This window comes from Oncorhynchus tshawytscha, linkage group LG03 (genome assembly GCF_018296145.1).
Source record: "Oncorhynchus tshawytscha isolate Ot180627B linkage group LG03, Otsh_v2.0, whole genome shotgun sequence".
NCBI classification, from domain to species: Eukaryota; Metazoa; Chordata; class Actinopteri; order Salmoniformes; family Salmonidae; genus Oncorhynchus; species Oncorhynchus tshawytscha.
Window position 1 is genome coordinate 39,040,313 of NC_056431.1, and position 15,469 is coordinate 39,055,781.

Here is a 15,469-nt window from a genome sequence, read left to right on the forward strand (position 1 = left end):
TTGAGACATTGAGCTAGATAAGCCTAATTTGGATGCATTTTTTTGCAACGCTTTCTGAGGCCAAAAACACTTCGAAATCATAAAATGAGAAACAACCACATTAAATTACAACAAAGAGGTGGAGATTTTTTGCTGACTTAATCTTCATTCTCGCTGATGTAATCAACCCGCATGATGCTGTTTTTCTAGCTCCACTGAGGAGATCAAAATGTTCAATGTTTTTTGCAATTTTGCAAACTTTGTCACTCCATTTGCAAGATTCTTTCTTCAGCTAATAGACTGTATGCTATGGGGTTTTGCAACCCCACATGCGTAAGATACTGAATGTCGAGAAATAACGGTGTGTGTACGCTCCGTGAGAGGTAGTAAAATGTCTAGAATTGAGTCACGGGAGAGGAATGAGAGAGCCAAATACTTGGAACACAGTCGTTCGTTATGCTGTCATTGCATTGCCCTCTAGTGGAGATCAAGATCACTACATCTGTAGGACACCATTGACATTTTACCTGGTCTTGGGACTTTGGAGATGATGGTGATGTTTCAAAGTCTTTTTTGGTTTCCAGGATTTTTTTCACCAGCCCACCTGGGGATGAAAAAAGGTTAATTCGTTTTTCAAAATGTTGGCCATGTTTAACCATCCTTAAAGTGGCAATCTGAGGTTCAAATAAGTGAGTAACCCTCCACTGTTTTGGTAAATAGCTGAGGAATGGGGCTTGAGAAATGTGACCACTCAAATTCATTGACAGAGGTAAAGATGCAAGGACTGACCATTCATGAGATCAAACTTGCAGTTTATTTATATGTTATATTTTTCAGGAATCAAAATCGGTACATCATTAATATAAAAGTCTGAAAATGGATATAAACAATTGCAGACTGCTCCTTAAGATACAAACCCTGACCAAAGGTCTAGCAATTTGTACTAGAATTATAAGCACCTACAGTGTCAAATGTGAGTGATTGTTTGGCTTGTAGGATTGCTCACCATGATTCTCATCGCCTTGGAGATCCACTGTTGGCTCCTGTGGAAGGACCAAATCGTGAAGAAACCATAAGAAAGACGCTGAATGACCAACACTGCTGCTGCCTTCTCTTGAACAGATACAGTGCAGTATATGCTCGTGGGAACAGCACAACCAAATGCAACCTGAATGACCTGCAGGGCAGTCGGACAGTATTCAGGCCCCTTTCCTTTTTACACCTTTTGTTACGTTTCAGCCTTATTCTAAAATGAATTAAATAAAACAGAATTCCTCATCAATCTACACACAATACCCCATAATGACAAAGAAAAAAACAATTTAGAAATTTGTACAAATGCATTAAAAAAAAAAAAAAACACAAATACCATAAGTATTCAGACCCTTTGCTATGAGACCCGAAATTGAGCTCAGGTGCATCCTGTTTCCATTGATCATCCTTGAGATGCTTCTACAACTTTATTGGAGTCCACCTGTGGTAAATTCAATTGATTGGATTTGGAAAGGCACACACCTGTCTATATAAGGTCACACAGTTGACAGTGCATGTCACAGCAAAAACCAAGCCATGAGGTTGAAGGAATTGTCCGTAGAGCTCCAGGACAGATTGTGTTGAGGCACAGATCTGGGGAAGTGTACCAAAATATTTCTGCAGCATTGAAAGTCCCCAAGAACACAGTGGCCTCAATCACTCTTAAAATGGAAGTTTGGAACCACCAAGACTCTTCCTAGAGCTGGCTGGCCGGCCAAACTGAGCAATCGAGGGGTTTGAAGGGCCTTGGTCAGGGAGGTGAACAAAAACCCAATGGCCACTCTGACAGAGCTCCAGAGTTCCTCTGTGGACATGGGAGACCTTTCCAGAAAAACAACCATCTCTGCAGCACTCCACCAATCAGTCCTTTATGGTAGTGGCCAGATGGAAGCCACTCCTCAGTAAAAGGCACAGCCCACTTGGAGTTTGCCAAAAGGCACCTAAAGATTCTCTGGTCTGATGAAACCAAGATTGAACTCTGGCTTGAATGCCAAGCGTCACGTCTGGAGGAAAACTGGCACCATTCCTACGGTGAAGCATGGTGGTGGCAGCATCTGTGGGGGATGTTTTTCAGCAGCAGGGACTGGGAGACTAGTCAGGATCGAGGGCGAAATGAACGGAGTAAAGTACAGAGAGACCCTTGATGAAAACCTGCTCCAGAGCGCCCAGGACCTCAGACTGGGGCGAAGGATCACCTTCCAACAGGAAAATGACCCTAAGCACACAGCCAAGACAACGCAGGAGTGGCTTCGGGACAAGTCTCTGAATGTCCTTGAGTGGCCCAGCCAGAGCCCAAACTTGAACCCGATCGAACATCTCTGGAGAGACCTGAAAATATCTGTGCAGCAACGCCCCCCATCCAACCTGACAGAGCTTGAGAGGATCTGCAGAGAAGACTGGTAGAAACTCCCCAAAAGCACGTGTGCCAAGCTTGTAGCGTCATACCCATGAAGACGTGATGCTGTAATCGCTGCCGAAAGGTGCTTCAACAAAAGTACTGAGTAAATGTGATAGTTTTACAGTACTTATAAATTAGCAACAAATTCTAAAAACCTGTTTGGATTTGTCATTATGGGGTAAAAACTATTTAATCCATTTTAGAATAAGGCTGTAGCGTAACAAAATGTGGAAAAAGTTAAGAGGACTGAATACTTTCCGAAGGTACTGTACATATGTGCTCTCTCACCATCTCGGGCATGTCGGGGGGAAGAGGGGAGGCCTCCAACACCACAAACTGTTCATCTTCATCCTCAGAAAGCTTCTTCCCCTCCGTGATGACGGCCGCCGGGGGCTTGGCACTGGTCAGCCTTACACACACATACACACAATTTAGAGGAAGGAGGCTATGGAGCAAAGTACAACATTTTCTCAGCCTGGTTCCGTAGGTAAACACTGTGGAACGTAGCAGATAGAAATGTCACAAATAGAGCTGATGTGACTCCTAAATCTACATGTCAGAGAGGCATGTTTGTTCTACGTCATATATTTAGAAAAGCTCCAAAATGCTGTGCACTGCTAAATACAGAGCATCTATGCTGACTACTGTATAATTCATAGTGACACAGGAAGTAAGAAGGTATGAGGGGAAGTCACCTTTCAGCTGGGGTCACGTCAGTGTAGCTCTCCTGCGTCTTGACCCGAGGAGGGGCGGGCCGGGCGCTGCTGGGCCGAGGTATCCTCCTGTTGGGGAGATAAGACGGTCCACACTAATGATCAGCCAGCCAGTAAAACAACTTTTTCACCAATAGCCTCATTTACAGTGCTTCTCAAAACTGATCCCGGGGACCCGCTATGTACGCTATATTCTTCACCAATTGATTACCAAAAATTAGTCATCTGTTTGGCTGGTTAAAGACAACCATTTAACCAAGAGACACTGAGAATCATATCTTCAAATAATCACAAATATTCAAAGACCGGTAGACAAGAACAGGACAGGGTACAAAGTTACTGTATTTAGTTGGAATAATAAAGTAAAATAGACCAGAGTCTAATGGCTGTATTTGGCTGTAGTGAGAACCCGAACATACAGAGGTTCCCAGGACTAGAGTTGAGAAACCCTGCTGCACTACTGGCCCTCAACAGTCGACAACACTCACTCCCATTCAGTCAGTTATTCCACCATGGGACAGTCACGCGTTTGACGTTACACTGAGAAAATGATAAGTGGGGACTAGCGGAGCAATTTGTTGTGGTGTAAAGAGAGAGTACTCCAGCTGAGTGTTGCGGTTGATCAAGAAGAAAGTGGAGGATTTGCGTCAGTGAATGGAGAGCTGTAGCATGCAAACGCACATTGCTGCATGTTACACAACTTTTTCGGTCACACAGAGGAAATGGGAAGAAAGACGGTTCAAAGTTGTGAGGTTACGGGAGAGACCGTTTCCATTGTTGCTGAATGTGCAAATCGAGCAGTGCCCTCAAACCCTGCTAATTTGCTTAGTAAGCTGTCGACACACACACACACACACACACAGAGTACAGACCTGTGGGCCATGTGGGCTGGCACTGCGTCTGTGGCATCTCCGTTCTCCAGGGGAACCGGCCTCTGTGCCAACGGAGTGTCTCCATCTACAACATGATGCTGACATGAGAACACCCCTTCTAACACGTTTTATTGGAACAGCCGATGAACTTGATGGCAAGAACTAGAAATACTGACGGCTAGGGCTTTTAGAACAGAGACGTATAGAAATGTCCACCTGGACTACTAAATGGGAAAAAACTCCAGCACTGTTGGTGCAGTGAGAAAAATACTCACCTTCACTGTCAAACTCTTCTGGAAAAGAGGAAACAGAACAATTATTTGTATCTATTCATATTATGGTGTAAAAAGAAGAATGAAAGGCCGGAGGGGTTGAGGGGTGCTTGGGGTTACCTTGTTGGGCTCCTGCTTTGGGCCAGCGCCTCTGCCCCTTGGCAGATGAAGGCCGAGGTATTCTGGCTGGACTGTCAGACTGAGGAGAGGAGATGGGAGGGGAGGGGAAGATGACTGGGTAAGTGTGTCCCATTTCGGATGGAGAGCATGCGTACACACTTATAAACATGCACACATGCAGGGTCATTCGTAGGAAAAGGAGGACACAGGCAGCCCCTCTTTAAAAATAAGAGGTTACCTGTTTGTATGTGACTTCCGCTGTCTACAAACAGAGAAAGACAGCGTTGAGTAAATATCTGGATGCAGACCTATCTCCAAACCTTCCACCGAGGGGGGCTACAAAGCAAGTAAAACAGTAGGAAAACCAAGCTGCTATGATTATTATAATTTTTTTCTAGAGTATGGTATGACAAGTTACGCTAAGACAGCCAAACAAACTACTGAAGATGCTTACAGCGCTGTTAAAGTAGGTGAATCTATATCAGGCAGCCATGCTGCACTAGCGAGTTCTACACAGTTCTGAATCTGCTAAATAGCTAGAGGCAAAGGAAGGATACCTCTTCAGATGCATCTTCAATAGGCTTCGGTGGATAATTCCAGCGGTAGCACAGAAGCACAGAATGAACCATTATCACACTAATAGCAGCATAGAAATAGACTATATTAGCCAGTCTAATATGTTATATTGGCCCACTTTTCTATTTCTATGGATGGCACCCTAGTCCTAACCTATGACCATGTGGTACTACATGGGTTCCATCTTAGGTAAGTCAAATCTGTGCCACACAACTAAAGCATATTCAACATCAGCTCATGGACGTAGCAGTAGCCTATATCTGTCTCAGAAACAACAGCAGTCTTATGACCACCTAAAATATGTGCCATTGTTCGTCTTCCCAAGTATAAATTAAGTTTCAATTTTTTTTTTTAAGCAAATATAGGCTAGCATAGACAAATAATGATGAAATTCTACTGAAATGCTGGAGTTGAAAACAGAAGATAAAGCAATAGACTGGAAACTCTCACAAACCAAGAGTGTGCTAAATATAACTAATCTCTCAATGACTGCAGAGCGCTGCAGATGACAGCTGTCTTGGTCAAAGATGCAGAAAAAAACCCAAATGTGTTCTATCCTAGCAACAAGCAAGAAGTAAAGGGCCCTTGAAGTGAAATGAAGCGAGCGAGCAAATTAGCATCTATGCTAACACAAATGCATTCAGAGCAACTACATTACTATTAGGCATGTAGCTACCTCCTGTTCATCATCTTCAGCCTTGGGGTTGAAGGTGAGAGTACAAATGCATTAAGGCCATGACACACACACGGTGATGGGGCAAGATTATAAATGGGAGCATAAACAAGGAATTGACATAAGGGTCGTTGCTAAGGCCAAAACAAAAGTGAACAAATTATTATTCTAAAATGAAAGTAAAAACATATACCGGTAGTTGCAATAAACTATGTCTAAACAATTCAAAGTGTTGTGGCCACCTTTGATTGAATTATTTGAATCAAACTTAATTAACCATTTCATTCATTGAATTTGTCCTTAGTTTACTTGCTTATTAAGCCGTTACTTGCCTCATGCCTCATTTATACATTTTGTTCAAAACACCTTTTATTCCCCCTTTATTGATTGGCGTCACTCCATAGGACATTATATCACACCGATGGACAATATACAACAGGCAGTCAAATTAACTGAAAGGTCGCTAGTTTGAATCCCTGAGCCGACTAGGTGAACAAGCTGTCAGATGTGCCCTTGAGCAAGGCATTTAACCCTAATTGCTCCTGTAAGTCACTCGGGATGAGATAATAAATTACTAAAATATATATAATATATAAATGGACTCCTGTATAGTTATTTTCCATCACTACCTCCCAGGGTCAGGAATGGGTAATTTGCACACCTAGTGCCTTCCGTGGATATTGGTAGCCGTTTCTTAGGCTCCCTACCCATAATCAAACCCTGTTTCCCCATTACCCGTGGTCACTATTGTATGCACAGAAAGTACCATTGAAAGCTGACAGGGCAGACATTTGAATTACATGTCAGTACGTCACCAGTCGAGGATATAAAGTCACCAAAAGCGTCTGTGGTGCCTGAGAGTAGCCAACATTGATTTTGGGTCTGACCCATGCGCACCGAGGGGGAGGCCCTGACAGCTGATGCAGTGGGAGCCATAGGAGCCGAGGCACGGCTTGATAGGTGTTCCGTTTGAGGGATTTTGGAGTATACCGTACAATGGAGCCAATGACAGGGTTTGAAAAACACAACGTATCTCTGATGTTGGAGGGCAATAGGGTGACCCCCGTTCCAGGCATCACTGCACTGGCGTGCCATGCCCCGCGCCGGAGAACCATCACCGGAAAACCATCGGAGGAAAACTGAGACACTCAGAGTAAGACCGACTGGGGCGTATAGGAGGCAGGGTGAATAGTCTTCAAAAAAGAGGCTCTGCCAATGGGGGCCCTCCCAGGGGTACTACATATGCCAATCGGTCAGTGGGAGTGAAACTGATTTGACAGAGAGGGATCAAGAGGATGGATGGTCTAATGCAGGGAGTGAAAACCAGGACTTTGAGGCACCACAGCCAGTCCCTAATATGGGCCTGCACCATCACTAGGGCCAGGTAAAATAACCAGACCCTGCCCAGACGGCAGAGAGAGACACAGAGGTTGCCTGAGCAAAGGTCACCTGAAGGGTGTGAGGAACCAGACGTGGGAGAATGAAAATGTAAATATTGCACTCAGAACCACTTAAAATGATCAACATTGATACAGGATAAGTCTAATACAAATAGGTGTTATTTGATGAGAAATACATCTAAAAAGCCAATTACAGAAGTTTATTAATAGGTTATGTCCCCCAGGGTGACAGCTATTTCCTCTGGTGTGTCACCATCTTCAAGTCACACCAAGGGAAAAAAGTTGTCACGCCTGTGGAAATCTCAGGCTGGATTGGCTTTATTGTTAACAGTAAGCTTACCATTTCATTTCACCACACATATTTTCATTGCTATTTATACTTAGAATTAATTATTATTTTCAATTATATATTCAAAAGACGTCACACCAAAGGACTAAGGAATTGACCCCTTTTATGGTAATGGCAGAAAAGTGCAATATTTTGTTCAATATTTTTGATAAAGCTCACAATCTGTCCAGAACAGGTGCTCCAGCAATGTCTTCCGTTCTTTCTCATTTGTAAGAGAACCCTCCCCCGCGCAATGGTGACCAAATGCTGGGTCGTTCTTTAATCAGAAAAATGTGTCACACCATGTGGACATAGATTTTGAGATCAAAATGTAATCAATCAGAACTATTTTGAAATATCATGGACTTTGGGACTACTGTTTCCGGAAATAGACTTACACTCCATGACCAAAGGTATGTGGACTCCTGCATGTCGAACATCTCATTCCAAAACCATGGGCTTTAATATGGAGTTGGTCCCAAACGTGTCACAATTTTAACCAATTTATATTTGAAATTTAAAAAAATGTAATAAAATTCTAAAGGGCATCACGTCAGGAGGCCAAAGTTCATGTTCACTTGACTGAAAATATAAATGAGCTATTTACACACAGAAGTGCCATATTTCCTTTCACCTACACATAGTGGAGGAATCAGAAAGATAAGTACAGGAATCCCTTTTATTTGGGTCATCATCAGTAAAAAAGTTCACATAGCTGGGATAACTTGCCCGACTGCCATTAATGCCATAAATTGTGTCTTTCACTTAAACAATGGTGAGGAATCGGAAAGATCAGTTTTAGGCTACTATAATTCTTTGTAGTTTGGTTGTTTTCACTTTTATTTATTTTTTTATCACCTGCCCAATCGGGCAACCTCAGAGCATGCTCAACTTGCGGGAATGCTTAGTTCACTTGCCCCAGGTAATAGGTGAACCCTTAAAATCAATCCCTTATCAACACTCTTCTACATACTGCAAGTCTTAACCTTAATATCCTCCATTAATATAATGAAAAATCTGACATTTTTAAATGTCATGGGTTGACATCACACATTCATATGCTATTGCAACTGCCAAACTGTAAAAACGTTATTTATGTTGTTGTGTTTTGCAATGGGACTTGTTGCTATGTACTGTACGATGTTAACGAATGACCAGTCACTTTCATAATGTACTGGTTACATTCATTTCCCAAACTAGACTTAACATGAACATGTAGCAAAAATACAACCATGGAAAGGACTGGCATGAGAAATGTAGGCATTGGTTGAATATGACTGACAATAGTATATACTGCTCATTGGAGAGAAAGTAGGTTGGAGTCATTTAAAGCTTACCGCTGGTTCAAGTTTGGCAGTTTTACTGGGCTCCTCTTCATGTGGTCTGTGTTTTGTGTCCTCTGACACTCTGGCCTAAACACACACACACACCACACACACACACACACACACACAGAAGCATTGTTGCGGCCACTGTTATATTGAGGACCATTTGGCACAAAGCCACAGAATGACAGACATACTCTACCTTTTTGTCACCCTTCTCTGGCACTTTGGTTTTCTCCTCCCCCTGTTTGTGTCTGAGCTCTCTCTCCTTCTCTCGCCGTTTATCCCGGTCTAAATCTTTCTCCTTATCCCTCTCTCGATCTCTCCCTCTGTGCAACTCCTTGTCTTTGCTCTTTTCCCTGTCTCTGTCCCTCTCGCTCTCCTTGTCTCGTTCTCGGTCTTTCTCTCTTTCATTGTTTTTGTCCCGGCTCTTGTCCTTGCCACGGTCTTTGGTACGGTCTCGATCGCGGCTCTTTTTTGACCTTTCTCTCTCGCGGTGGCGCTCCTTTTCCTTGTCGCCCAGTCTGCCCTCTTGCTCTTTGGGCAGGTCTGGGTCCTTCTGCTCCCAACCCCCGGCGCTGTGCTCTCGGATCGCCTTCTCCTGGAGAAACACACATATATAGCAAAGCATATACACACACACAAAAGCGTACATACACACAGATACATTAATGTGACCATAGGGACACCCTCAAAACACAGTGGCACCAGGCAAACATTAGCCCTGTATGACAAACCTTTACATTAGAGGTTGAAGTTACATACAGAACAATAATTGAATTTACATTTTTTTAAACGATGGTGACTGATTTCTAGAATTTCACTAAGCTAATGTACACTCCCCTACGTACAGTGAAGGTAAAATGTTACATGTGGCTCTCTCTACACGCCAGCATTTTGGATTTGAGATCAAACGTTTCATATGAGGCAACAGTACAGAATGTCACCTTTTATTTGAGGTTATTTTCACGAAAGTGCTTTGTCATAAGTGTTTGGACAAATTCACTTAAAGTGTATTTGGTCCCAAATTCCTAGCACCCAGTACATCAAGGTTGTGACTACTAGCTCATTGGATGCATTTGCAGTTTGTTTTGTGTTTTGCCCAATAGTAACTAAATGGTGAATGATGACTGGAGTAACTTTCTTTAAGTGAATAGATAAGAGGTTTCTGAACACTTCTAAATTAACCCTGATAATGCCATGATTAAGAAAAACCATGAATAATGATGAGTGAGATGCCATTCAGAGGCTACAATAAAACATGCTAACCTCTCATTATTACCAATGAAATGGGGAGTCAAGCGTTTTTTGTGGGGTATGATCATCATCATTTAAAACAACCAAAACAAACTGGAAATGCATCCAACAAGTTCGTAGTCACAAGCTTGATGTAGTCATTGCGTGCTATGAATATGGGACCAAACACTACACTTTTGACTACTTTAATACACAAGTGAATTTGTCCAAATACCTATGACCTCTTCAAATGGAGGGGACTATATACATGAAGTGCTTTCATTTCTAAAACAGTAACACCGATATCTATGGATATACTTAAATCCAAAATGGATGGAGTAGAGAGCAAAATATAAAATCTTTGCTTCACTGTCCCAATAAAGTCTAATGGGAATATATCCTGTCCAGTCTGAATTGTGTGTGTCTGGGCCGTATTCGTAAAGCATCTCAGAGTAGTATCGCTTATCTAGGACCAGTTTAGCCTTGAGATCATAATTAATAAGATTATATGGACAGGTTGGGACCTGATAATATATCAGCATTTCACTTCGAGAGGCTTTGTGGATGGAGCCCCTGGTCTCACCACTTGGTCTCGTTGGCGCTCTCGTCCCTCCCTGTTCTCCTTGTCCTGGGACCGGGAGGAGCTGGCCTTCCCCTTGGGGTCCAGCTTGTCCCCGGCCAGCACCCGCTTTACCGCCTCCTCACTGGACAGCTGGGGACAACATGACACAGGGGACAGATGTGATTGTCAACTCACTTTCAAATCAAAATGTATTTTTCACATGTGCCAAATACAACAGGTGTAGACGAGCCTTACCCAGTGATGCAGAGTAAAAAAAATAGTAACACAAATTGTAAGCTATATACAGAGATTACCAGTACCAGACCAACATGTGGTATTTGAGGTAGATACAGTATGTACATAAAAGGCATCCACTTCTGCCCTCAGAACAGCCTTAATTCATTGGGGCATGGACTCTACAAGGTTTCGAAAGCGTTTCACACAGATGTTGGCCCATGTTGACTCCAATGCATCATTGCAGTTCTTGACACCGGTGAGCGTGGCACCTACTACCATACCCTGTTCAAAAGGTTCTTGAATATTTTATCTTGCCCATTCACCCTTTGGATGGCACACATACACACAAGCCATGTCTCAAGTCTTAAAAATCCTTCTTTAACCTGTCTCCTCCCCTTCATCTACACAGATTGAAGTGGATATAACAAGTGACATTAATAAGGGATTATAGCTTTCACCTGGTCAGACTGTCATGGAAAGAGGTGTTGCTAATGTTTTGTACACTCAGTGTATATAGTGTGTATAGACTTGAGTATGCATAGAGTCAGTGCAAGATAGGGTCAACGCAGATAGTCCTTCCTACCATATCTATATCTTTACCTTTGTTTATTGGGATTGAACATTTTTCAAAGTAATTCATTGTAGAAGGAGTGCACATCACTATCACACATCAATCTTTGAGTAGAATTACCTGCCCATCTGTCTGTTCATAATGAATTGAATTAATTTGATTAGAAATGTCTAACATAGTTGCCGCAGCCATATGAGTACAACGATACATCAATTATAGAGGATTAAAAACACAATCAAGTCTAAATGTATTCCCATTGTGGTCCTTGTTATAATTAAATGTTGTGCTAGCTAGCTGGTTTACATGCATGTGAACAGTTGTCATGATGAGACCCTTCGGGAGGCATGGCAATGATCCCCTGAGCTCGAAGCCCTTTATTCAAACTGGCTGTCTTCAGGGTCCAACTAAAATGTGCTAGACTGTAATTGATCCTCTTCAGATTTCACCCACAAGCATCATTATTGTGTGTAAACATGCATGGCCTTATCTGCAGCATTTGGTGTGTGTTGATAGGTAACAGCCACTGAAATGCACAAACATATGCTCATAATGTTTGCAGAAAGAGCTACCTTTTCACCTTTCTTTGCGGCTGTGGCTATGTAAAATATTTTATTTCTTGGCAACTTTGGATGTTGTGGACTGAAGATTGCGCTACAATTGCACACAAACGTGTTGCATGTGTGGTTGCATGTGTATGACAATCTGGACAGAGTGCGCATGCACATGCGTCTGTCTGTCTGTCTGTCTATCTGTCTGTGAGGGTGTATGTCGTGTAGTTACAGGTGTGCGCATGTGAAACAGATGCTAATGTACAGTTTAACTTCCTCCACTGTCCCTGTCCCCATACCGTGCTCGAACCGTGCTCACCCTCTGCATCGCAACACACATGACCACCCTCCTTGACAACGTGTGAACCAACTGAGCTATACAAAAGTTACCAATTTGTAACTCCGTTACACATGTACTCCGTTACACATGTACATGGGTCTTTCCAAGCAAACAGACCTTGTTGAGGCAGCACTTGGCGATGGCCTGTAGCAGCTCGTTGGTCCTCTCAGGCTCATGGCCGGCTACAATGCGCGCTGGCTTGACCGAGAGGGGCTCGCCGTTCACCAGCATCACCACATCTAGGGCCTTCTGCAGGAACGCTATCTTAGCATCCTTATCCTGCAGGAGAGAAGAAGGATGAGAGGGATTGAAAGAAAGAGTGAGAACAACGGCTTTAGGAAGACCGTCTAATGGGAATGTTTTTGTTTTTTCCTCTGAGGTTAGCATAACAAAACTGCTTCGACCTGTTTCTTTGCATCGGTTTTCTTGAGTGGATCCTCCATTAATATCAGAGTACACATGACCACTGGAGAGTTTATACAGACATGCTTGTGTGAAACCCCTCTTCATCATGTGCACTTGAGGGAATTCTCAACATTGTATAGTTACGTGCCAACGCACAAATAGTACTAAGGGTGTTGCGCTGCACAGACCATTCCAAAACGGTGTCCTCATCTGTTATCCATTTCCAGATAAGCACAGTTGAGACCACAACCTAAGCTCCATGCCAACAGTGTAACATTAAGCTGGCCACTAACTTAACGTATAACAAGCTCAAAATCCATTCAGCCCCTGAGCTCTCCAGGCCCTGTATTTCACAACACAGCTGATATTCAGGCCTGAAAGAAAAGAGCGGTGAACGGGCCAGAGCCAAGAGTACAGTCGCACCCCTAAAAACAAAACAATTGTCACAAGAAATTAGCTCCCTGGAATACAGAAAATACCAGAGCCCTGAAGAAAACTGGAAAGACGCTCCACCAAACAAAGTCTTCCGACTAGCTTGGAAAGACAGCACCGTGTAACATCGAAGAGCCCTCACGGCTGCTCGATCATCCTATTATTCCAACCTAATTGAGGAGAATAAGAACAATCCGAAATGTATTTTTGACACTATAGCAAAGCTAACTAAAATGCAGCGTTCCCCAAGAGAGGGTGGCTTTTACTTCAGCAGTGATGAATTCACAAACTTCTTTGACGAAAAGATCATGATCATTAGAAAGCAAATTACGGACTCTTTAAATCTGCATATTTCTCCAAAGCTCAGTTGTCCTGAGTCTGCACAGAACTGCCAGGACCTAGGATCAACAGAGACTATCAATTTTCTTAATCCTGTCTCTCTTAACATAGTCATGAAAATAGTCATGGCCTCTAACCCTAAAAGCTGCATACTGGACCTTATTCCAACTAAACTACTGAAAGAGCTGCTTCCTGTGCTTGGCCCTCCTATGTCGAACGTAAAGGACTCCCTATCCTCTGTATGTGTACCTAACTCACTAAAAGTGGCAGTAATAAAGCCTGTCATTAAAGAGCCATACCTTTGACCTTGAAAATGTAAAAAAAATAACTCCTACTCCTCTCAATTGTTTTTTGAAAAAGCTGTTGGGCAGCAACTCATTGCCTTCCAGAAGACACAATGTATATGAAATGCTTCAGTCTGGTTTTAGACCCCATCATAGCACTGGGACTGCACTCGTGAATGTGGTAAAATACCTTAATGGTGTCAGACCACGGGTTTGCATCTGTCCCCGTGATCCAAGACCTTAGTGCTGCTTTTGACACCATCAATCACCACATTCTTTTGGAGAGACTGGAAACCCTAATTGGTCAATACGGACAAGTTCTTGCCTGGTTTAGATCTTATCTGACGGAAAGATATCAGTTTCTCTGTGGATGGTTTGTTCTCTGACAATTCAATTGTAAGTTTCAGTGTTCCTCATGGTTCCGTTTTAAGACCACTATTGTTTTCAATATATATTTTACTTCTTGGTGATGTCATTCATTCACAATGTCAACTTTCACTGCTATACTGACAACACACAGCTGTACATTTCGATGAAACCCCAAAATTGAATACCCTGGAAGCCTGTGTTGGAGATTATTATAATAATTTTTTACCTTTATTTAACTAGGCAAGTTAGTTAAGAACACATTTTTATCTTAAATGACGGCCTAGGAACAGTGGGTTAACTGCTTTGTTCAGAGGCAGAACGACAGATTTTTACATTGTCAGATCGGGGATTCGATCTTGCAACCTTTCTGTTACTAGTCCAACGCTCTAACCACTGCCTGCCTAGTGGTTAGCGTGGATGGCGGCAAATGTTTTACTTTTAAACTAAGACAAAACAGAAATGCTAGTTCTAAGTCCCAAGAAACAAAGAGATCTGCTGTTGGATCTGACAATTAAATCTTGATGGTTATACAGTCATTCCAAATGAAACTTAAGGTCCTCTGCATTACTCTGGATCCTGATCTCTCTTTTGACGAACATATCAAGAATTTTTCAAGGACAGCTTTTTTACATCTCGAAACATTGCAAAAATCTGAAACTTTGTGTCAAAAAATTTGGCAGAAAAGCAAATCCATCTTTTCTCACTTCAAGGCTAGACTACTGCAATCCTCTACTTTCGGGCTACCTGGATAAAGCACTAAATAAACTTCAGTTAGTGCTAAACACAGCTGTCAGAATCTTGACTAAAACCAATGCTCCAGTGCCAGCCTCCTGTTAAGGCTAGGGCTGATTTTAAGGTTTTTCTGCTAACCTACAAAGCATTACATGGGCTTGCTCCTAACTATCTGTCCGATTTGGTCCTGCCGTACATACCTACACGTACGCTATGATCACAAGATGCAGGCCTCCTTATGCTCTCTAGAATTTCTAAGCAAACATCTGGAGGCAGGGCCTTCTCCTATAGAGCTACATTTTTATAGAATAATCTGCCTATCCATGTAAGAGATGCAGACTCGGTCTCGACCTTTAAGTCTTTATTGAAGAGTCATCTCTTCAGTATGTCCTATGATTGAGTGTAGTCTGGCCCAGGGGTGCTAAGGTGAACGGCAAGGCACTGGAGCAACGAACTGCCCTTGATGTCTCTGCCTGGCCGGCGCCCCTCCATCCAATGGGATTCTCTGCTTCTGACCCTATTACGGGGGCTGAGTCACTGGCTTACTAGTGCTCTTCCATGCCGTCCCTAGGAGGGGTGCGCCACATGAGTGGATTGAGCCCACGTGATTTCCTGTCCGGTTTTGCACCCCCTCTGGCTCTTGCAGTGTAGGAGATCTTCATGGGCTATACTCAGCCTGGTCTAAGGGTAGTAAGTTGGTGGTTGATGATATCCCTCTAGTGTTG

The 15,469-nt window shown here is 42.9% G+C and overlaps 1 protein-coding gene across 8 annotated transcripts in view; it reads right to left on the bottom strand.

Annotated features, from left to right (window-relative positions):
• The window catches only part of LOC112235155 (TRAF3-interacting protein 1), a 42,180-nt gene that overhangs the window by 12,324 nt on the left and 14,387 nt on the right, over positions 1–15,469 (bottom strand). For 3 of the 8 annotated variants that reach the window (XR_006082212.1, XM_024403553.2, XM_024403586.2), the window contains exons 3-14: positions 12,301–12,462; positions 10,509–10,637; positions 8,892–9,290; positions 8,702–8,776; positions 4,626–4,649; positions 4,388–4,466; positions 4,271–4,288; positions 3,996–4,080; positions 3,106–3,192; positions 2,699–2,819; positions 986–1,022; positions 507–583 (exon numbers count right to left, since the gene is read on the bottom strand). Coding sequence is in view for 7 of the 8 variants with exons in the window: in XM_024403553.2 (XP_024259321.1) it covers positions 507–583; positions 986–1,022; positions 2,699–2,819; positions 3,106–3,192; positions 3,996–4,080; positions 4,271–4,288; positions 4,388–4,466; positions 4,626–4,649; positions 8,702–8,776; positions 8,892–9,290; positions 10,509–10,637; positions 12,301–12,462 (1,293 nt within the window). In the remaining variant the exon portion in view is untranslated. The remainder of the gene's footprint in view (positions 1–506; positions 584–985; positions 1,023–2,698; positions 2,820–3,105; positions 3,193–3,995; positions 4,081–4,270; positions 4,289–4,387; positions 4,467–4,625; positions 4,650–8,701; positions 8,777–8,891; positions 9,291–10,508; positions 10,638–12,300; positions 12,463–15,469) is intronic. The other 5 variants (XM_024403558.2, XM_024403574.2, XM_024403567.2 and 2 more) reach the window with 5 other exon arrangements.